The 21,742-nt window shown below is 44.0% G+C and overlaps 1 protein-coding gene across 3 annotated transcripts; it reads right to left on the minus strand.

Moving 5' to 3' along the window:
• Nucleotides 1-126: 126 nt before the first annotated feature.
• On the minus strand, nt 127-21,728 carry Ncoa4 (nuclear receptor coactivator 4). 3 transcript variants are annotated; one of them, XM_013118832.3, is made up of 10 exons: nt 21,616-21,728; nt 8,051-8,205; nt 6,395-6,535; nt 6,201-6,289; nt 5,956-6,064; nt 5,405-5,494; nt 4,956-5,099; nt 2,468-3,484; nt 2,080-2,208; nt 127-1,616 (listed from the first exon to the last, which is right to left on the minus strand). In XM_013118832.3, the coding sequence occupies exons 2-10, from the start codon at nt 8,189-8,191 to the stop codon at nt 1,611-1,613; spliced, it is 1,866 nt and encodes a 621-aa protein (XP_012974286.1). In that variant the 5' UTR covers nt 8,192-8,205; nt 21,616-21,728; the 3' UTR covers nt 127-1,610. The 3 variants fall into 3 exon arrangements, with proteins under 3 accessions (XP_012974286.1, XP_005077764.1, XP_012974285.1); XM_005077707.4 differs by lacking the exon at nt 21,616-21,728 and adding an exon at nt 15,616-15,704; XM_013118831.3 differs by lacking the exon at nt 21,616-21,728 and adding an exon at nt 15,239-15,546.
• Nucleotides 21,729-21,742: the final 14 nt, after the last annotated feature.

Consider the following 21,742-nt stretch of genomic DNA (forward strand, 5'->3'; position numbering starts at 1 on the left):
GCAATCTCTGGCTATATGGTTGAGAAAAATACACTTGGACATTTATGCATATGTGTTTGCTTTTAAAGAACAATACATGTTTTTTAGGAAGGCTGAAAGTGGTAAGATTCATAAACTACACACTCCTTGTATTTTTACATGTTTATTGCACCTTTAACCAAACATTAACATGTTGAGCTTTATAGATAACACAAACAACTGTGATGTGGCCATTATGCTTTTAATAGAGATATAAAACTTAGCAATGCAAAAGAATGTTTAATATACCATTAGCATAGTGATTAACTTAAATTATGTTTTAATAATGTAAAATACAGTGTGTTAGACCTCAAAAGAAAAATCACAAAGTTCCCTGCAACCTAAGATGTTGGGAAGGCTCCTTAAATTGCTTTTTCTCACCAGCTTTGTAATACTCAGTGGCATCTGGGGGACATAGGGAAATATGAGGCTCTTTTCAGCTGTAATTCAGTTTAGCAAAGCTGTATGTGATGTCACTATGGGACCATAAAATTTCTCACAAGTACTTCCAATAGCATAGGCAGCTCAGAGGCTTCAGTTCAGAGCACAGAAACCAGCTGAGTATTCTGGAGAACTGTAGAACACAAATCCTACTACTCTCCTACAGAGAAACTTTCTAAAATGTAGGCGAAACTTAAGGGTGTCATTCTAGGAAGTTTCAATAAACACTCCAAGGCACAAGTGTTGAGCACAGCCTGTTAATCAAGATGTCACTGCACCATACTTTTGGAGGTTCCGGATGCTGTGCTTGAAGTGACAGGACATTGACTTTATCCCTAGTTAAGAGCACCAGGTGTCAAGCTCAGCTTCCATTTACACAGGATGCACCTATAATAAACCCTTAGGGTGATGAGTGGTCAAGTACTACGTTCCTAACACATCTTGCCTTTCTGTTTTAATTGGCCTGGGGCTCTTTAAAGACAAAGTCTGCAGGACTTTGGGGGTTCTGATTGCCCTAAAAGTGGTCTTGAAGCAAGAGAGTCCTTTTCGGAGAGCTCACTGGATACTTAGAAAGGAATGAAGGCAACAATTGCAGTAGGTTTAATTCCTTTCGAATGAGAAATGTTAGAAATGACATGTAGGCTAAATTTTTGATATCAAAATTGCAACGTAACTAATAGACATTTAGGGGAAAATATATTGGCAAGGTTAATTTGTGTGAAATACTCTATATATCAACTAAACAGAAAAATTTCAAACCACCAGAAGCTCATAGCAAGAGAAACAGCTAGAAGACAAAGTTGGGAAGTTTACTAGTTTTAGAACACATTAACACACTAGATATAGAAATATTTCACTTTTAAAACTAGTGTTTGCCATGGAGTCACTAAAGGCCAGTGTACCAAGATGCTGTTTCTAGTATAGGAGTTGGTTAAGTTAGTGCTTCTGTAAGAAGGAAATGTAGCATCAAGCCTCTTTCACACACTAACTCATAATTTGATGATTTCTGTTTACAGTTCAAAACTGAGCAGGAGAGGAATTAAGCTGACTAGTCAGGCCATAGAATAAACAATGGTTTGGCAAGTCACAGTCACTCAGCTCAAGGGTGTGCAGTCTGCAGGAAAGCTGCTCAATTCTAGTAGTAGATTGCTTCACATCTGTTAAAAAAAAAAAAAAAAACCACAGAATTTCAGTTCACTGCAGACTTTGAAATGGACTCGGGTCTTAAGATACAATCCATGGGGGATAAGAAAATTGCGGACAGTTAACAGATTGAAAATGTCACGTAAGTATGATAAAGCTCAAGTGTAACATTTTAATAGTTTTAGTTTATTAGTGATTATTCTGTGTGTTTGATGTACATGGGGGCATGTGTGCTGTAGTGTGGATATGGGAGTCAAAGGGCAGTTTACGGAGTCAGGTCTAACTTGACATAGGTTGCAGGGATTGAACTCAGGTTGTCAGGCTCTTTTCCTTTCTAGTACACAATACCTTAAATTTTCAACGTACTTGTAGTTGTGCACAAGTGAACAGGAACATGGTTCAGTGCGGGAGAGCACAGGTTGGTGGAGAGAGGAAACATTTATGAGCAGCTGTGACAGCGCTGGTGCATGTACCCACCTGCAGAGGAGTTCTATACAGCCATTTGTCTTTATCAACTTTAAGCTGCATACAGGCAAAGAGATCACAAACCGCCGGGAGGCCGCGGAAGTTACGATCTTCTTGCAGAGGTGAATTAAGAAATGCTTCCTGCAAGAAGACAACAAAGATGACTACTGGGAGGGAGGCTTGAGAGTAAACTCCCAGCAAATGGTAAAGAACATAAGCATTCTTGTCAGCTACAAGACAGGCTGGACTTCCTTTACTGCAGCATGGAGGCTAAGGGCCAGGGAAATTCACAAGTAATACAGGGGTATAAATCGTCCATCCTGTTTATGACTTGAAAAAATTACTACCTCAGCCAAATTTAGCATGAATTCAAAGGGGGCAAATGTTGATGTCTGCTCACCTGGGCCTTCTTCCGAAGTAGCCACTTATCTTCTCCAGAGGTGAGCTGGCTGAGGTTTCCCACTTTCTTTCCCGGTAAGACCCAGTCAGCAGTATTAAAAGGACACCAGGAAGTGGCCATAGGGGCCTTAAGCATTTCTTTGCCAGCTCTGTCTTCAGCACTAGGCACTTCCTTAGGGCCTCCTCCTCTGCATGTGGGCCCCATAAGCCACTCTGACAGGGAACTGTTCCTTATGACTTGGAAGGAGTCAGCAATTTTAGCAGGAGCCATGGCCTTGTGTGCCTTAGCTTGTTCTGTGAGCTCGTTTCTGGAAGGGCAGAGCCACAGACTCAGGGACTCGCTGTGTTTCTCAGGCTCAGGTTTGGGCTCCACAGGCATTCCGTTCTTGTCCTTTCCTTCTCTCTTCAGAAGCCATTTATACACCGCTTCCTTCTCACAGCTGTCGTCACACACACAGTCTGCAAAGCTCGCGCAGGGCTCATTGGCTTTGCACACTTCCTCGACTTTACATGGGTCCTGACGGCTCTGGACAAGCCAGCCCTCGGTGCTCACGCTGGGGGCTGACAGGGGCTTTTTGGCCTCCAAGTGGTCATTCAGGCATTTCAGATTGCCTAGGTTCTCAATCTCCACACCTCTGGGCTGGTTACCCTGACAGTTGGTACAGGAATCAGGCTTGACAAGCCAATCGTTCACATGGTAGGGCTCCTTGAATACCTGGAATAAGAGTTTAAACTTCTCACTGGTTTCACAGCTGCCATTCTCGGCCTTCTCCAGTGCACAGGGCTCTTGGGGAGTCACCAGCCAATCTGACAGGTCTAGCTCATCTTGATCAACTTGCTCCACATCTTCGACCTTTTCCACTTCAGCAGAGAAAGAGCTGGTGCTACCATGGCTGTTACACTTTGAGGAACTTGGTTTCCCAGGAACGGCTTGTTGACGGCTGCTGAGGAGCCAGTTTTCTAAGCCCTTTATATTGCCCCAGGCATTGCTGAAGAAACTGCAAGCTCTGGCAGAAGTCTATACAAGAAGTAACCAAAATTAATGTTTAACTTGTCAGAAGAAATACTAAAATATACATTTACATGAAAATTCCATTTTCTGTAATCTTCTACAAGTAGGAAATGGAAACTAAAAGTATATGTAGTGTTTTAGACTTTAGAAAAGGAAATAGTTTTCATATAATGCCAGTATTATAGGTCAGACAAATTTGAAGTCTGACAAGCATAAAAATATTCAACTGCTTCAAAAGCAAAATTGATACTCTGTGAAAATCAATGAAACAAACAAACTTGTAAACTACTACCACTAAGCCGGGCGCTTGTGGTGCAGGCCTTAAATCCCAGCACTAGGGAGGCAGAGGCAGGTGGATCTCCGTGTTTGAGACCAGCCTGGTCTACAGAGTGAGTTCCAGGACAGGCTCTGAAGCTACAGAGAAACCCTGTCTCTGAAAAAAAAGAAAAAGGAAACCAAAACAAAACCCCAACTACCACTATTGGAGAGGTTTAGTGGTTGTGGCAATTAGAATGAGCATGACCCCATAGGCTCATATATTTGAATGTTTGGTTTCCAGGTAATGGGCTGTTTAGGAACAAGCAGGAAGGAGGTGTGGGGTTGTTGGATGAGGTGTATTCACTAGGTGTGGACACTGAAGGCCCAGTGTCTGCCTGTCTACTCCAACTTAGATAAGATGTGAGCTCTCAGCTACTGCTCCAGCACCAAGGCTGCCTGCCTGCCGCCATACTCCTTGCCATGATGGGTCATGGACTCACCCTCTTTCTTCTAGAAGTTGCCTTGGACCTGGTGTCTCTTCACAGAATATAGAAAAAGTAACTAAGACAGTAGCGAATACTCCACTGATAAAGAATATCAACTTTTGCACAATGCAGCAAAAGTCAAAAGGGTACATAAGCAGAATAGTAACTTAGGAATCCAGTTTATAGGAATTTATTCATAAAGAATTAACTAATTCCTAAAGTATATGGGGCAGAATCTTAAGTTCCAGCCAACTGATGAACTGTATATGATCAAATACATTTATATTTACCAAAACATATTTATGGAATGATTTTTATTTACATGTACATATAGAAAATGCTGTAAACAAAAATGTCTTACTGTCGGGCTGGAGAGATTGCACAGCAGTTAGAACACTGACTATCCTTCCAGAGGACCCAGGTTCAATTCCCAGCACTCACATAGCGCTCACAGCTATCTGTAACTCCTGTTCCAGGGGAATCTGACACCCTCACACATGCATGCAAAATACCAATGCACAAAATAAAAATAAATGTTTAAAAATGTCTTAATGTCACTTCACTAGGGGTTGCAGACATGTATTTTGAAAGTTTTTTTCCTAAACTTCCTACCTAGAGTGAAGCGATTTCACTCTTGTAATTAAAGATTAAAAACATGCCCACCTAGATAATACTAAAAAGCAAAAACTACTGTTAACCCAATCTACTTCACAAACAATAAGGCAGCCACACACCTGACTACTCTCCAAGGTCCGTTTCGGGGTGAGCCAGTCCTGTGGGTTGGTACTGGGCACATAGGGAGCCTGGTGACCAACGGCAGGTTTGCTCACAAGAAGCCATTCGCTGAGAGAAACAGCTGTGCTGCTGGACGCTGACTTCTACAAGCCGCAAGACAAGAACAAGAAAAACTGATGCTTAACAAGGCAGTATGAAACACATCTGAATTAAAGACACCCAAGGAACCAATATCAGTAACAATGTTAATAATTTCCATTGAACTAATTATTTTTCTCATTACATCTATAAAACAACTAATTTTATTGGACATCTGGTGCTTTGAGAGGCGTTCAAGTGGATTTTTTTTTTTTTACAAATAAAGAGTAGCAAATAAAAAATGGTTATCGAGACACAAGAGAATTCATAAAGCAATGACTTGATTACTAAAAACAAAACTGCAGTTTACCTGCTCTGGCATCTGGATATAGCCTCTTTTCTCTAGGAAGGGCCCAATGTTTGAAGAGTTAGTATGAGCCATCAGGTGCTCAGGAATTTGCTATCAAAAAGAAGAGAATCATGTTGTTATACTTTTCTACCAAAATAAAAGTGATCATATAATCCTGAAATTTCCAAACCATTGAGCAAAGCACCCTATTTTCACTGAAGTACTACTCACTGTAAATCCAATGGGCTATAAAGTAGTCATCAGTCTGAGTTATCTACGTCATCATAAGAAATCTTCCCTATACTTGGCAGTAGTGTGATTTAAACAAGACCCAAATGATACCTAACCATTCAAATCATAAAACTTATTTTTTAATGTGTCAGAATATTTTTAAAGACAGAGGACGAGCCCTAAGTATTCCCAGTGAATCAGTAACTATCCCCAAACTGCCAACCTACAGTTATGACTTAATCAGTACATTACTAAAGGTCACTGCCTCTAGCAAGCCACCATCCCAGAGGCTATCGACTTGAAAAGTGCCCTTTGAAATAGATGAAAAGAACATTTCTTACAATTGTCTTAAGGGATCCAAATGTGGTGATGGTCTGGCGCAGAGCAGATGTGTCTGCTTCAAAGAGTAGGACAGTCGAATCTTCAGGCTTAAGGGCCAAACTGTTCAGTCTATGAAAGTGATAAAATTTAGTATTTTCTGAGGAACCAGTATTAGCAAGTATAACATTAAATACAAAGAATATCTGACTTTCTTTTTATGCCTACAAGAGTAGATCAAAGTTAAAACAAGTAAAAGGTCCTTTACCTCTCCAGGCACAGAGAGACTTGATTGGCGAGATCTTTGTGCTGGGTGTACTCCAGCTGATGAATAAGACAACTGAACTGGCCCATTAGCTACAAGAAACATGAAACCGTCTGTTCACAATATTAAAGTATCCAAACTAATAACGTTTTAGACTAAACTATACTCAACTCCGATTAGCCATGTCGTCACCTTACCCAGTAAAGCTGCTGGGCCTGTTGCTGCAGGGTCTCCTCTTTGAGTTGGTAGATGAGATCTACCTGTTCATTGAGCCACACCTCACGACTCCGAAGGCATTCTAGATGGCGACTTATGCAACTGTGGATCTGAGCTTTTACCTGGGAAATGCATGGTGGTATAAACTAGTGTCATAAGCCAAGGAATGACAATTTCCATAAAATACTAATGCTCTTAAACTTTTCAACATATACTCAAAAATCTGCCTACAATTCAGCAATCTCATGAGGTCTATGAATCCTAGTTAAAGAATCCAAGGCTAAAAGGTGTACCTAACCCTAAAATCCTCCTTCACTCCTCCTTTTCAGAAGATCAGGGTTCCTTTGCATATCAGCAAGAAAAAGAAAAAGAAATTCCAGGGCTACTCACCCCCTCAACTTTCCTGACAACTCTAAGCTTTACAAGTGGTACACACCTTTAATCCCAGCATTGCGATCCACTGAGGTGGATCTCTGTAAGTTTCAAGCCAGCCTGGTTTACAGAGTGAGTTCCAGTTCAGCCAAGGCTACACAGAGAAACTCTGTCTCAGAACAACCCCCTCCACAAAAAAAGGGGAGGGGGGATGTGAGCTAGTCTGTGACCTTTTTCCCACCTTCATGGAATAAGCAGTGCATTAAGTCAGCTTAATACAGGTATGAGCCATCTCCCAGGCGGTGGTGGCCCACGCCTTTAATCCCAGCACTCGGGAGGCAGAGGCAGGCGGATCTTTGTGAGTTTGAGGCCGGGCTGGACCAACAGCCTCCAAAGTAATACAGAGAAACCCTGTCTCGTAAAAACCACAAAAAAAAAAAAAAAAGCAAGGGGACCATTAGGGTGGACAGTATAGGTAGACTATAAAGAATGTGTGCAATGATTCACATTTTGTCTATATACAAACATTTTGAGGGGAAAAAATTCAAAACAGCTAAAAATCATTCATGGGCATTCACATATATCATAAAAGTTCCCCTTTGGAAAAAGTTCTCAAGTGATATACTACTTGAAGCACTCACCAGCAGAATGCTAAAGGAACTAACAAATTTCATTCTGACTTGCAGAATGACACTCTAATTTAGAAACTATACCACTTAAAGCATGTTACCAACAAGTTAAATTAAATGGGGACATAACGAAGTGCCATTTTTCATATATCAAAAAGGTGCAGCTATGCCAGGCATCAGCACACGCCTTGAATCCCAGCATGAGAGAGGCACGCAGATCTCTGAGTTCCTGGCCAGTGTGATCTACACAGTGAGTTCTGGGACAGTCAGATCTATGTAGAGAGACCCTGTCTTAAAAACAAAAACAACAAAAAGAAGGTAGCTAAGCAGAAGCAGAATACTGCTCACTCTCTTTGTTACTTTGCGTGACTGGGTACAAAAACCACACAAAGAAGCAACCAAAACACAAGCCATGCAAATGGCAAATCTCAGAACGGAATCTCCGATTCTTCCAGCATCCGACACTTCCCTGTGGGATCAGAAGCTCCATGCCAGACAGAGGATTAAGCAGGGTTAAGCACATGCAGATACAGAATCAAACTCTCTGGGTAGCCCAGAGTAAGTCCTTAGAAGGTAAGTGCTCTAAGGAGCCTTGTGCTACAGCCAGACCAAGGACAAGGACAGCACACAGCATACCTCTCGTAAGTTATCTTTAATTTGCTGCTCAGCCCGGAGCACTCCACCAATAGCAAGCTCCAGCTCTCTCCGGGCATCACTGCACCTCAAAAGTGTTTCTCTGTTACTGTAGCAGCCACTCTGCTCCAGGGAAGGATTCATTCTGCCTACTGTTCCTTTAAAAGAAAGAAAGAAATCCAATAGTGCCATAATTACAGCCCCAAAGCACTTTTCAATTGTGGCTCAGATGGTTTCTCCACCACTCTCGTTACTAACAGCTTTGGTGATTTCCAACACATGTATTCAATGCATACATATTGCCTCCCTTCCCTACCTGACCTGTTTCTGCTTGAAAATTTTAGCAGGGTGGTACATGACTTTAATCCCAACACTGGAGACAAAGGCAGACAGATCTGAGTTCGAGGCCAGCCTGGTCCACAGATCCCCAGGAGAGTCAGAGCTACAAAGAGAAACCCTGCCTCAAGAAGGGGGGGAGTTTCTATGATTACTTTGGGGGACACTTTACATGTGAACATATATATCTGAGGAAATACACCAATGGTCCTGAATTAACAGGATACGTGCTGGTCAAAGTGTTAAAAGAACATTAAGCCACTTTTTGTAATCAGGGGTTGTAATCCCAGCACTGGGTAGGGGAGGGACTCATGACAAACAGGGATACACAGTGCTAGTTTTGAGATCCTGTCTCAAAAGACAACAAAATAAAAGCAAAACACCAATCATCAATAGGACTCTGGACTACAGATGTAGAATTAAGTCTCCATGTGTAATTCCCTGGGTTTGCTCCCTGCAACTGCAAAACAATAATAAATGACAAAAAAAAAAATGAACTTGACATATCAAAGAGGATATAAAGCTAATTATTCTAAAGGTTCAAATTCTGTCATGCATGTTTGTTTGTTTTGGTGATAAAGTTAAGTGCATAAAAATATATTTGACAGTGAAAAGTATAAAATCCCATGTGATTCTCCACTGTTTCAGAACTGCTTTTGAAACTGTTCTCGTTAAAGTTGGTGTGTCATTTTGTATATTTGCAATTTTTATTATAAAATTTGTAAAGCTATTTTTGAAAGAATGAAAATTTCTACTCATAGCATACATGAACTTATTACTCTGTAAGATTTCGACTGAGATGTAAAAAATCAGCTGCTGACAAATAGTTTGATAGAGTTTAGTTAAAATACTGCTCAGAGCTGCGTTTGTCTGAATTGGTTAAGGGTATTTTGAGGGAGTGGTTTAAAAAATATTATCATAGGAACTAGAGAGATTGTTCAATAGTTAAGATTGCTTGTTCCTCTTTCAGAGGGACCAGAGTTCAATTCCCAGCACCCACCTCAGGTGGCTGACAACCACCTGTAACTACAGCTCCAGGAGCTCCACCTTCTTCCAGGCTCCCTGGATACCACATAACCAGACAGACAGGCCCACAAAAGGGCCTTTTTAAAAATAGTATTATAGGGAGCTAGAACAATGGCTCAGCAGTTAAGAGCACTGGCTGCTTTTTCCAGAGGCCCTGGGTTCAATTCCACATGGCAGCTCACAACTGTCTGTAACTCCAGTTCCAGGGGACAGGGCACACTCACACAGAGGACATACATGGAAGCAAAACATCAATGCACACAAAATAAAAATAAACCCTTAAAAAATAATTCCATGCAATTTAGATATAAAAGGGGTTTTTACGAAAGGATTCAGTGTGGGTTCTCTAACAGGATCCGGAGAGAAGCTCCAAGGGAGGAAAGCAAATGACTGAGGAGAGGAACACTCGGGGTCAGCAGAGCAACCAGGTGGACTTGACGAAGTGCACTGCAAGAACAATCTGGTGTTTAACCTGGAGAGACTTAGAACTGACGTATGGCTTATAGACACTTAGGAAAAGCAAGTGCAGGGATGGGTAGCTCCAAAGGCAGAGTGCTTGCTCAGTGTGCATGGAGGCCTTGGTTTGATGGTGTGGTGGGACGTGCCTGTAACCCTAGGACTCCTGAGAGGGAGGCAGGAAGACTAGAAATTCAAGGTCATCTGATTAGCCATCCTCAGCTACACAGTAACAAAAGCCAGTTGATAGTCAGGAGCCCTGAAGAGGCCAACTCACAGACATCCTCCTGCCTCTGCCTCCCGAGTGCTGGGATTAAAGGCATGCACCACCAACGCCCGGCCTTTTTCTTTTTTAAATTCTCTTCCAGCTATCCTCACCATTCAAGTATAAGCGAATTCTATTTGCCTTAGTAGGTTTAAAGCTATGTAGAAATAAGTCTTGGGATCTGGGAGGCAGAGGCAGGAGGATGTCTGTGAGTTCAAAACCAACCTGGTCTACAAGAGGGAGTTCCAGGACAGCCTCGAAAGCCAGAGAAACCCTGTCTCAAAAAAAAAAAAACAAAAACAAAAACAAAAACAAAAAAAAGGGGGGGGAAGAAAAACAATAAAAAAGAAAAAGATGGAGACCTTGTTGAAAGCAAATTCTGAGTTGGTACTGTACTGGGTATACGGGAGATTTAATTTAGATGTTATCTAGATGTATTTGTCACAAGGCTACTCTGTCCCATGATTAGGTTAAAACTTATTTCTGAGTAATGTTCTATGGAGACATTTAGAAAAGGGAAGGAGGCCTCAAGGCCATGGAGAGGGGGAAAACATCTCTACAAAGGAAGGCTGTTTGGCCTAGATAAGCAACTCTCTGGGAGGACACGATTACTACTCTCCAATACTTGGAAGACCTGTCTAGTAGAATTAGACATTTTCAAATAGTCCCAAAGAAGGGAATGGCTAAACAGACTGCCTAACTAACAGTCCTGAAGGTGACAGCTTCAGAGAGGCCTGCTTTGGACAGAACAGCAGCAGCACCTGCTCAGTGAAGTCACAATGGCTGCCTGCCCATTTGAGGCAAAGAGGCATTTTGGCCTAGCCTTGACAGTATCCAAGACTAGATTTCACATCAGTCTGAAAGCTGGTAGGGCCAGGACTGAGCTGCCACACTCAGAAATAAACTGGGGGCCTGGAGCGATGGCTCCACAGTTAAACACACTGGCTGCTTTTCCAGAGGACCAGGGTGCAATTTCCAGCATCCACAGGGTGGCTCACAACCATCTGTAACCACAGTCTCAGGGACATATATCCATGCAAGTGACACGGAGACATAAATGCAGACAAAACGCCCACACACATAAAATAAATGTTTACAAAGGAAAGAAGAAACAGAAGCTCAGCAGGCCCCACTTCAGCAAAGGACTCAGATGGGGGAACTTCTGAGTTCCTACCGAAAACTCAAAGTTCAGTCAATTCCCCAACTTCCCACTCGCTAATAACTGTTAACTTCAGTCTGTTTACCCACAAAAACTTACAGAAGAAAAGGCTTCCTCAATTGCATCTGTCAGAGGCCCCTGCGGAATTTTTCCTAAGCCTGGAAACAGCAGCTGTACTAACTTGTGTCTCCATTTCCTATAATTGGGCTTCAGTGTATTGGGCGCATACTGTAGGGTCTTTGAAACGCCCCGCCAGCACTATAATGTTAGAGAGTTGAGTGTGCCACACTCATCTGTTAGCCATGCATGAATACAGCTATTTTCTCAACAGACCCTCACTTGTGTGGAATGCTGCAATGCTTTAATTGAAGTATTGCTTTACACAGTGTGAAAAACCCACAACTCTAGGACAAGCCAGAAACACTCAACTACAACTAGAGCAGACTGTACTACTTGACCCTTAACAGGGGTCTTTAAAATCTCATCACAAGCATGCTCAACTGCCCAGAATGGACTAAGACCTCAGCACTCAGGTGGCTAAGACAAGATGGTGGGGAGTTCAAGGCTAGCCTGGGTTACATAGTGAATGCCAAGACATCCTGGGCTACAATGTGCAATTGTCTAAACAAAACAAAAAATGCCTAGTTTATTTTTTTCTTGTCAGCCATGAGAAGTTATAAAGTTGATTTTTACCACACTGTTACTACAATTTTTTCAACTTAAAATGGGTACTGTCTTTCAAACACAATCATCTTGTTAAAATTCACAATCCTACGGTCTCAGCCTTGTAACACTGGATTACAAGCATGTATCCCTGCTGGCTGCCACTCCAGATTACAAGAACGAGGCCATTACAGCTGGGCAGTGGTAGTACATGTTTTAATCTCAGCACTAGGGAGGCAGAGACAGGCGGATGGATCTCTGTGAGTTGGGAGGCCAGCCTGGTCTGCAGAGTGAGTTCTAGGACAGCCAGGGCTATACAGGGAAAGTCTATCTCAAACAAACAAACAAAGAAGACAAATGGGGAAAAGAGCCATCACAAGCAACTACACACCGAGACTGAACTGAGGTTAGAGTGAGAGGTATCTGGTATGAGTGCTTACTCTGCCCCTACAGACTACGTTGTTTGTGGGGTTTGAGATCCATCAGCTTCTCAAGCGCTAGGATTAAAGGTCCTTACCACTGCAGTTGGTACTGTTAGGAGGTTTTGCTGAGTGATGGAAAACTTAGAAAATTCCACCTCTTGGGGCTGGAGAGATGGCTCAGTGGTTAAGAACACTAGCTTGTCTTCAAGAGGTCCTGAGTTCAATTCCCAGTAACCACATGGTGGCTTACAACCATCTGTAAAGAGATCTGGTGCCCTATTTTGGCCTGCAGGGATACATGCAGACAGAATACTGTATGCATGATAAATAAATCTCACCCCCCCCCCAAAAAAAGACCCTTCCACCTCTTAAGTGCATCTGGTGGTACAGAAGCCCGGAAGTCTGGCAGTGGTGGCTACTTCTTTAATTCCAGCACTCGGGAGGCAGAGGAAGGCAGATCCCTGTTCAAGGTCAGCCTGGTCTATAGAGTAAAATCAGAGAAACTCTGCCCCGGAAAAAAAGCAAAACAAAACAAAGAAAGACTGCAGCACTGAAACTTCAGACCTGGACTGAGAATCGTTTAGGCACTGTGCTACGACCATGAGCCGCCATTTTCATTTTTTCAACATGGTGTCCTAGTGAAGACTACGCTATACATGCAGACTTAAGCAGTACTGTACAAAAAAGCAAAATCTCAAGAGTCTAAACCACACATGTGTACACACACACACACACACACACACACACACACACACACACGAGGGTTATATAAGATATACATATATCAAGCTATACATTTTAACTGTTTTCTTTCTTTTAATTTGGATATGTGTAGTGCATTCATAGGTGCTGTGTGTGTGTGTGTGTGTGTGTGTGTGTGTGTGTGTGTGTGTGTGTAAGCCATCTCCTCTACTTGTTACCTAACAGTGGACCAAGCAGGCCCTAATCCTAAAATTCAATTTAAATTCTAAAAAGACCCTTTTATCTTCACCTTAATAATGCAAAGTACTGCTCTAGCACTTTCAAACAAGAACTGAACCACACTAATTTTTTCCAGAGCCTTGTGTGTGTGTGTGCTTTGTTTTAACTTCTTTGTTTGTAGGACCCCGCACTAAGTTTTAGGGTACTGGAAAAACGTGAAGGAAACACACCCAATCCTCAAACACCAACAGCCCCCCAAAACCAAGACCCTCAAGTCTGTAAGGGGGCAGTATCTAAATGCAACACACATATCTAGTCATTAAGTCCAAGTATCTTTGAACCAGTATTGAGAACCAACCACAAACTAAAGATAACGTGATATCATATGCTTTGACCATAAGATTTCCAAAAAGCTGTAATTCTCATGACCCTCATTAACCACAAACTGAAAGATGAAAAAGTTTACTGTGGGCGTAGTTCAGGGAGAAAATGTTTAACATGCTCAGAGTCCTGAGTTCAACTTTCAACACCAATAATACAGCTAAATTAAGCCTTTGCCCATATTTCATGAAGCCAAAGGCCTACATAGTATAAATGACACATGCGTGTGTGTGTGTATCTGTGTCTGTGTGTGTGTGTATGTGTCTGTGTGTGTATGTGTGTGTCTGTGTGTGTGTGTGTCTGTGTGTGTGTCTGTGTGTGTATGTGTGTGTGTCTGTGTGTGTGTCTGTGTGTGTGTGTGTGTGTGTCTGTGATGAGCCTGGCATCCTATCTTGAAGATGTACTTTTCTTTTATGTGTATGAGTGTTTTGCTTACATGAAGTGCACTATGTGTGCCTTATACCTTGGAGGCCCAAAACTACCCGATCCCTGGACTGGAGCTACACATGGTTGAGCCGTGTTGGGAATACCCTGGTTCCTCAGCAGGACAAGCAAGTACTCGTAAATGCAGGACCGTTTCTCCAGCCCGGGAACGGCCCTTTCAAAGGGTCACAAGCACCGGGGGAGGTTTGGCTTCAGAACTAAGGTTCTCAAGGTCTAGTCCTGTGTTAGCTCCTCTATCTCAGAGTGTCACAATCCACGAATTATGTTCACCAAAATTAGAGTTTAAAATTGATGTTTTAAGGGTTTACTATTCATCTCCACAGTCTCAATGCATTTTTTTTTTTGTGGTTTTTCTAAACAGGGTTTCTCTGTGGCTTTGGAGGCTGTCCTGGAACTAGCTCTTGTAGACCAGGCTGGCCTCGAACTCACAGAGATCCACCTGCCTCTGCCTCCCAAGTGCTGGGATTAAAGGCGTGCGCCACCAACGCCCGGCAGTCTCAATGCATTTTATAATCCTTGATAGATTATAGCAGTGTTTCAGAACCCTCTACCTTGGATGACAACTACAAAAAACACATAGGTTAATGACAGGCTCAGAACCGTGAAAACAGTACCAAGTACCAGTGCAGGACTGAAGAACAGAACCCGGTTCCAGCATCTGCATAGTCTGTATGCAATCACAGCTACTCCGGGTGTTATTTGCTGACTGAATCAAGGGTTAAAACAGATTATCTTTTTTTATTAAGCACCGGACTCACTAAGTAGACCCAGCCTGTCCCTGCTCCCTGAATGCTGGGTTCAGGCGGGTGTCGCCACACATGGCTAGAATAGATTATCTCTTAACGCTACCCTCCAGCTCTCTCTGCGTCAGCTTGCTCTCTGCCTCCAAGAAAGCCTAGATATCCACTTTTTACTGATTTTCCTGGCAGCTGAGTCGATAAGGCCGAGAAGATCATAATGGACCCACAGGACATATATATGTTCTATGGGTCACGAGTTTGAAATACGGTCAACTACGTTATCTTTGAAGAGACCACCTACATGAGACCGTTTGCAAAATTTGCAGTGAACAGGCTATTAATTTAGTAACAGTTTAAAGAGGTATTTCGCAATTTTACCTTGAGCCATTTCTTGGCTTTGCTCTTCTCTGTCAGTGAAAAAAGATTTTTTGAATCACGACACAGTATCTCCAAGATTATACAGATCTTAAGCTGAATCCACTTCAAACTCTTTACCCTCGGCAGCGCTCTAATTTACCTGCTTTCATACGTAGCCTCTAGACCCCCCCAACACATACTCTCAGCAGTAACCGACAAAACGGCCGCAAAATTCCGCCACCTAAAGGCGAAACTAAGTAAGGTTTTTCTGGTTCAAAAACTAAAAAACTAACGGCAAAATTAAGCTGGAGCAACAATGGCTCAAACAGCTTTCTAGGCTTCCCGTAGCCCTTTATAGGAGCGCAGGCGCGCTCTCGGGCTGCAGGCAGCAGCCTTACCTCGCAGTCTGCTCCCGCGACGCCAGCTACTGCGTGAGCGCGATCCGCAGCCTTTTTACCCTATCGGCTGGTCTGGTGCCGGCCAGGAGGCGCCCCGCCCCGCACACGTCACGCCTCCCCTCCCCCTGCCACTCCGCCCACCGCATCCGCCTCGACAGCCTGCTCAGCCAAGGCCAAGGTCTCAGCTGCAAAATCACTAACTGGAGAAAAAAGCTGGGCCGGCAGGCGGATTGCGATAACACCCCACTTGCCGCTGGGGTTCATCTTAGAATTATTTTGATTTGGTTAGTTTGGGGGTTCGTTTTGTTGTTGTTGTTGTTTTTAGAGTTTAGAAAAGCTCTTGCTGGCACACTCAGAAGGCAGAGGTAGGTAGGCTCTGTGAGTTCCAGGACAGTCAGGGTTACCCTGTCTCGAAAATAAAACAAAAGACTGGCCTGAGATCCCGGAGTGCTGAGACTGACAGGCTACAAAGGGGGAGCCAGGACACAGAAAGAGAACAATGCTTCTCACCCTGAGATCTACTTTACAGTTCCTGTTGTCTGAGAGTAAAACTTCATCACAATTGTAAACCAAAACTGTCTACAGAGGTAGAGCTTGTTTTCCTACAGCAAAGCAACCAGCTGTGGTGCTCAAATTTGTAATCTCAACATTTTCGGGGAGGAAATAGACCAAGAGTTAAAGGGAAGTGTCAGCCACAGCAGAGTTCAAGGTCTGCGCAGGACAGCTGTGACAGTTTCAAAGAATTCAAATGAACAAAAACCCTATGCTTCCTTATAAACTCTCATCCCTAGCCCCAGACAATACATCTCATGAACCACCACAGTTCCAATTACCAGCATTAATTCTTCAATCCAGCTTACACCCTTCTTACTTAATGTTTGAACTTTACTCAACTTTGAAACTTTCCCTAACCTTTAAACCTTGTTGCAAATTACAGCTATGAGCAATGCCACAAAGAAAGCCACGGTAGACTCTGTGTGCAAAACTCTGAAGACGGCCATACTCCAGACTCTGTGTGCAAAACTCTGAAGACGGCCAAACTCCAGACTCTGTGTGCAAAACTCTGAAGACGGCCATACTCCAGACTCTGTGTGCAAAACTCTGAAGACGGCCATACTCCCGTCTCAGTGTCTAGCGCTTGACCTGAAGGGTGTTCTTTCTTATCTCTCTACTTAACAAACTCGTTAACTTTGCTTCACTGGGCTAGTTCAGACATTCTTTCCTGCGGCGTGGTCGGGATCAAGCCAAGGGCAGTGTGGCTGACTCAGGCCACCGGGGCAGAGAGGAGGCTAGGACAGGAGACTATTTTCTCTTTCCTGTACATCAGACTCCTATTTTCTCTTCTCTATACAAAGAAAGTGACTTTTGTGAGTAGCAAGAGTAAAACAGAACCATGAGAGAAGACCCAAACATCCCTAGACACCAAATCCCAGACGGCAAGGCAGCAGCCCCGCCTCCTTTAAGCTAACCCACTGTTTCTGAGATCCCAATTAAACTTTCATTAGAAACAAAGAAAACAGCTAATTCCAAATATCCTCTTTAGATAACACATTTGGTGAAGACACAAAGAAAACTAAATGAAAAAGGTATGGTTCTCTCACGTCAATGACTGATCCCCCAGCACTCAGGAGGCTACAGCAGGAGACGCATCCTGGCCATCCTAGGCTACGTTATGGGTTCAGAGCCAGCCTATACATACATACATACATACATACATACATACATACATACATACATGCACACATCAAGGCCCTGTTGGAAGCAAGGAGCACAGCTCATCAGTGTGTGGACTGCTGAGATTCTTGACATCCCCGTTTCAGCAAGCTAAAAATCCCCTTTCTACCGTTCACTGCACCCTGTCCAGCTTGAGTCTCCAGTCCTTTCTACCAGCAGTGTTTAGTCCCTTCAAGCTGCCTGCTGTGCAAGCCACGAGCACTGGAAAGTCTTTCCTAAACAATGTCATTCTTCATGACCGGCCGACAGAACTGGCCTTCTCGTGCCTCCTGACATCTACACAGGCTTCCAGTACAAACCCTTTGACACAGAGGTGATCCGCTAACAGCTCCACCTGTTGTGGTGACCCCCAACCATAAAATTATTTTTTTCTACTTCATAACTGCAATCTTGCCCTTATAAATCATAATGTAAATATCTGTGCTTTCCAATGGTCGGGTGAGCGCCGTGAAAAGGTCATTTGATCCCACACGCTGCCCTTGTTGGGCCTGCTTTCTTAGTCTGAGGGTTTGCTCATCTTTGAACACCCCGCACTGTGCACACACCTGGTATCATCTGTACCTTGGCATTAAGAACATGCTGCACGTTCGAGAGGGTTGGCCTAATGGGAAAGCTGCGCATAGCACTGCACCAATGCCTGGTCTTTAACTTGTCAGGGTTTTAATACACCTTTTACTAATGGATGGATAAATAATGTATTAATGATCAAATTCAGAGCAGCCACAATAACATATACGTCTGTTATAAACATAATCAATTTGATGTTGTTCAATTAAGGAGTGCAGTGTTAACTTGGGAAAGTAATTCAGAAGAGGAAAAGGCTTCTAACACATCCGGGGGCACAACGTCCAGCCTTGTGAATGCTAGGCAACACTTTAAGCTGCTCCCTAGGCCCTAGTTTCTAACAGAGTCTCACAGTTTGAGTTGGTCTTGAACTCTGCATTCTGCCTTCTGCCTGGGCTTCCAGAACTCTGGCAACAACACCTAGATTAACTTAATTCCTTGTTTTCAACAAAGCAGAGCTAGTGAGGGTGTCACCACAGAAATCCTAATCCCAGGGTGAGTGCTCAGAAAGACTTTTTTTTTTTTTTTTTTTTTTTTTTGGTTTTTCGAGACAGGGTTTCTCTGTGGCTTTGGAGGCTGACCTGGAACTCACTTGGTAGTCCAGGCTGGTCTCGAACTCACAGAGATCCGCCTGCCTCTGCCTCCGGAGTGCTGGGATTAAAGGCGTGTGCCACCACCGCCCAGCCAGAAAGACGTTTTAAAATGGCAAGATTCAAAAATCTTAGTTCCACAGACTCAAAGCAACAATAGGTTTGTGAATTAAAATGTTCACTATATTTACAACCAACTCAACATTTTTTTCCTCTGACTCTGCAATACCACAGAAATTCCAAGTGACATCGACAAAAACTAGGTAGGCTTTTAATCCTAGGGCTGTACCCTATCTTCAACTTTTTATATAATAACTATTTTGAGGGTTTTCCCTACAGAAGCAAACAGATTTAAAAAAATCTCTCTAAAGCATGAGAGACTAGCAATAAAGCCAAAATAAAACTCAAAACATATTTGACGAATTATTTTGGAAGCTATAATTGCCCACGGATTAAATGTCTTGTTTGTTACTGACAAAGCAAATCCCATTAACCTATTCTGTGAGCTACTCACCCAACAGTGAACCAAACTGCTAGTTCTGTAGGGCAATCAAGGTGACACCAAAGGAAGGAACTATAAGCTCAAAAGCTCGAGTACATTCTACTCCCTAGAAAAACATCTTGACTGTACTGCACAATGCAGCCAACAAAGCCAGGAAGACCTACTGGGTAAGAGTGCCCATGAGCACACCACGAGTCACTCAGGCTGGATAGAAGCTAAGTCCACGGAACGCCTACACACTAATTACTGAGCTCACTTGTCTGTGAGTCTATCTAATTCAAGGAGTATGTATGACAAGCTAGGATCCGGGGTACACAGACTGAAACGTTAGATTTAACAATCACAGAAGACAAGCTGAGGACAATACCCTCTGACAGACAAGCAAAGAAAGTGCTGACGGTGGTGCTCCCCGGAACAAGAGTGCTCACCTTGGCAGCCATCATAGACTCGACAGGGTTAAATACCATCCATACCTTATCACAAGCTTCCGGGACCAAAAGTCTGAGTCTGGCTGCTTCTTAGCCACTTGGCTAAGATCCAGCGTGAGTCTAAACCCCTCGGCTGCACCAGGTTATTTTGAAGAGACCATTTAAGGCTTACGTAGTCATTCAGGTATTTGAGGTCTTGAACTGGCTGGGCAGTGTTGTTAAACCTGCCAATACAATGGTGAGTGGAGTCTGCCATCTAGTGGAGAATCTGTGTCACTGGTTCATTGACAGCTCTAAATTTCTGAGATAAGAGGCCCAGTTAAGAGTAATTAGCGGGTGCAGTGACTGACTGTCACTAAGTGCCTACCAGTATGTTAACACTATATGGACAAAGCACCAGAAAACACTAGCCGAGAGACTCTCAAACGGAGAAGGGACACGTGCCAGGGTACCCACATACAGATCCCTGAGGTTCCTAGCAGTCTATGCTGATTTAATAAACTGGAGAGGGAGTAAGTCCTGCATACTTCTAAAATTAGATAAACCGCCCCTTTAAGAAGCACACTCTCCTTTCTGTAGCTCGATGAGTTCCACTTTTGAAAATATTCTCTCAAAGGAATAATGAAACTGGAGAGACTTAGACAGTCATGATAAAACCTTAACTATAGAACTTTATGTGTCTATATTATTTTCCTAGAGACTCAAAGACCCAATAAAAGAGAGAGAGAGAGAGAGAGAGAGAGAGAGAGAGAGAGAGAGAGAGAGAGAGAGAAATGTAGTACTGTTAAGAATGCCAGAGGCAACCCATTTCACTGGTCTGAACAATTCTGCAAACTAGCAAACCTTCCAAACAGCAGGTCAGCTGGGTGTGGTGGCATGCACCTATGTAATCCCACAGAGACATGAGGATTCCCGAAGTCTGTCCCAAACAAGCAAAACAAACAGAGCTGAAGAGATGGCTCAGTGGCTGCTCTTCCAAGGGGCCAGAGATCAGGTCTCAGGACCCACATCAGGTGACTTGCAATGGCCTGTACCTCCAGCTGTAAGGGGATCTGACACCCTCTTCTTAAACAAACAAAAAAATTCAAAGAGCAGATCATGTAACTTGCTGAACAGCACAAATGAATAAATCTCCCCTGTGTCACACCCAGGGTGGATTTCTTCCCATGATTCTGGTGCACTTTAAAGTTCAGAAAAGTCACAGCGGGATCCGAACCGAGAACCAATGACTCACCACACACACTCAGGGAAATTAACTCAAGAGCCCTACCGCAATATTCCAAATTCCAAAGCGGGCGGTAGAAAGTCAAGTCCTTCCAAAAGGAAGCACAGGTAAGAAAGCTGTGTGCACCTAGGGTCAGATAACTCCAGCCCTCTGCCCTGTCATTCTGGATCCGTCCTCCCAAATCCAGCCTGCAGCACTAAGGCGGTACAGGTTCCACCGCAGGCACTTAGTTTCATCGGAGCCAGCACGTCCAATTTCTCACACTGCTATACCCTCAACACCCCGAGCATACAGCGTTTTATTAATGAGTTCCTGAGCATTCAATCAACGACCCTGCAAGCTCTTTCTTCTCGTCAGCAGTAGGGAGAAATCAAGCTACGTGAAGGGACTGCTGGCAGAAATGAACGGGAATGTTAAAGCAATACTGTGTTCCCGACACAGCCAGCCTCCACCATCCACCTCGCCAAACCATTAGGAACAGGAGCAAATGTGCTCCGGATCGGTAACGGAAAACAGGCCCACCTGGGACCGGAGAACCAGGCAAGAGCCACAGAAAGAGGCTTGTCACTACTGAAACACCAGGCAGGGGCAGTCAGCAGAGTGTGGCTTTCAAAGGGACGGAAAAGAAGCCTCCCCGGGGCTTCCGGCTGCAAATCGAGGCCCGGGGACGGAGCAGCATGTCGGCAGGAGGGAGGAGAAAGGGCAGGCCCAGCGCCTGGGCAAGAAGGAAGGGGTGGTGGCCCCGGGCCCCAGGGGAGGGAGAGGAGTCTAGGCCTGGAGTGACGCGGGGAAGGAGAGGCACGCAGACAGACGGACGGACAGACAGGCAGGCAGGCAGGACGGGACGGGACCCCGCGTGCGTCGGGGAGGAAGGAGGGCAGGACTGGCCGCGGGCCGGGGCGAGGTGGGACGAAGGGCAGCAAAGGCAGCGCGCCCGCCGGCCGCACTCGTCCTTACCAGCTGGCAGCGCTTCTTCCGGCGAGCCGAGCGGACCTTGGACCGACCCAGACGCCCAGCCACGAAAGGCTCCGGTCCCAGAGCACAGAGTTCTCGCGATAGTGTGGCCTCCCCACCACGCCTCTCC

This window comes from Mesocricetus auratus, unplaced genomic scaffold (genome assembly GCF_017639785.1).
Source record: "Mesocricetus auratus isolate SY011 unplaced genomic scaffold, BCM_Maur_2.0 Super-Scaffold_100006, whole genome shotgun sequence".
Classification (NCBI taxonomy): Eukaryota; Metazoa; Chordata; class Mammalia; order Rodentia; family Cricetidae; genus Mesocricetus; species Mesocricetus auratus.

Excerpts from the sequence above, each read along its gene's own strand:
- Ncoa4 (XM_013118831.3), bottom strand. Across the intron at positions 6,536-8,050 it reads TTAAAGATAACTTACGAGAG|GTAAAAGCTCAGATCCACAG; the intron begins GTATGCTGTGTG and ends TGCATTTCCCAG. Across the intron at positions 5,100-5,404 it reads ATATCCAGATGCCAGAGCAG|AAGTCAGCGTCCAGCAGCAC; the intron begins GTAAACTGCAGT and ends TGCGGCTTGTAG.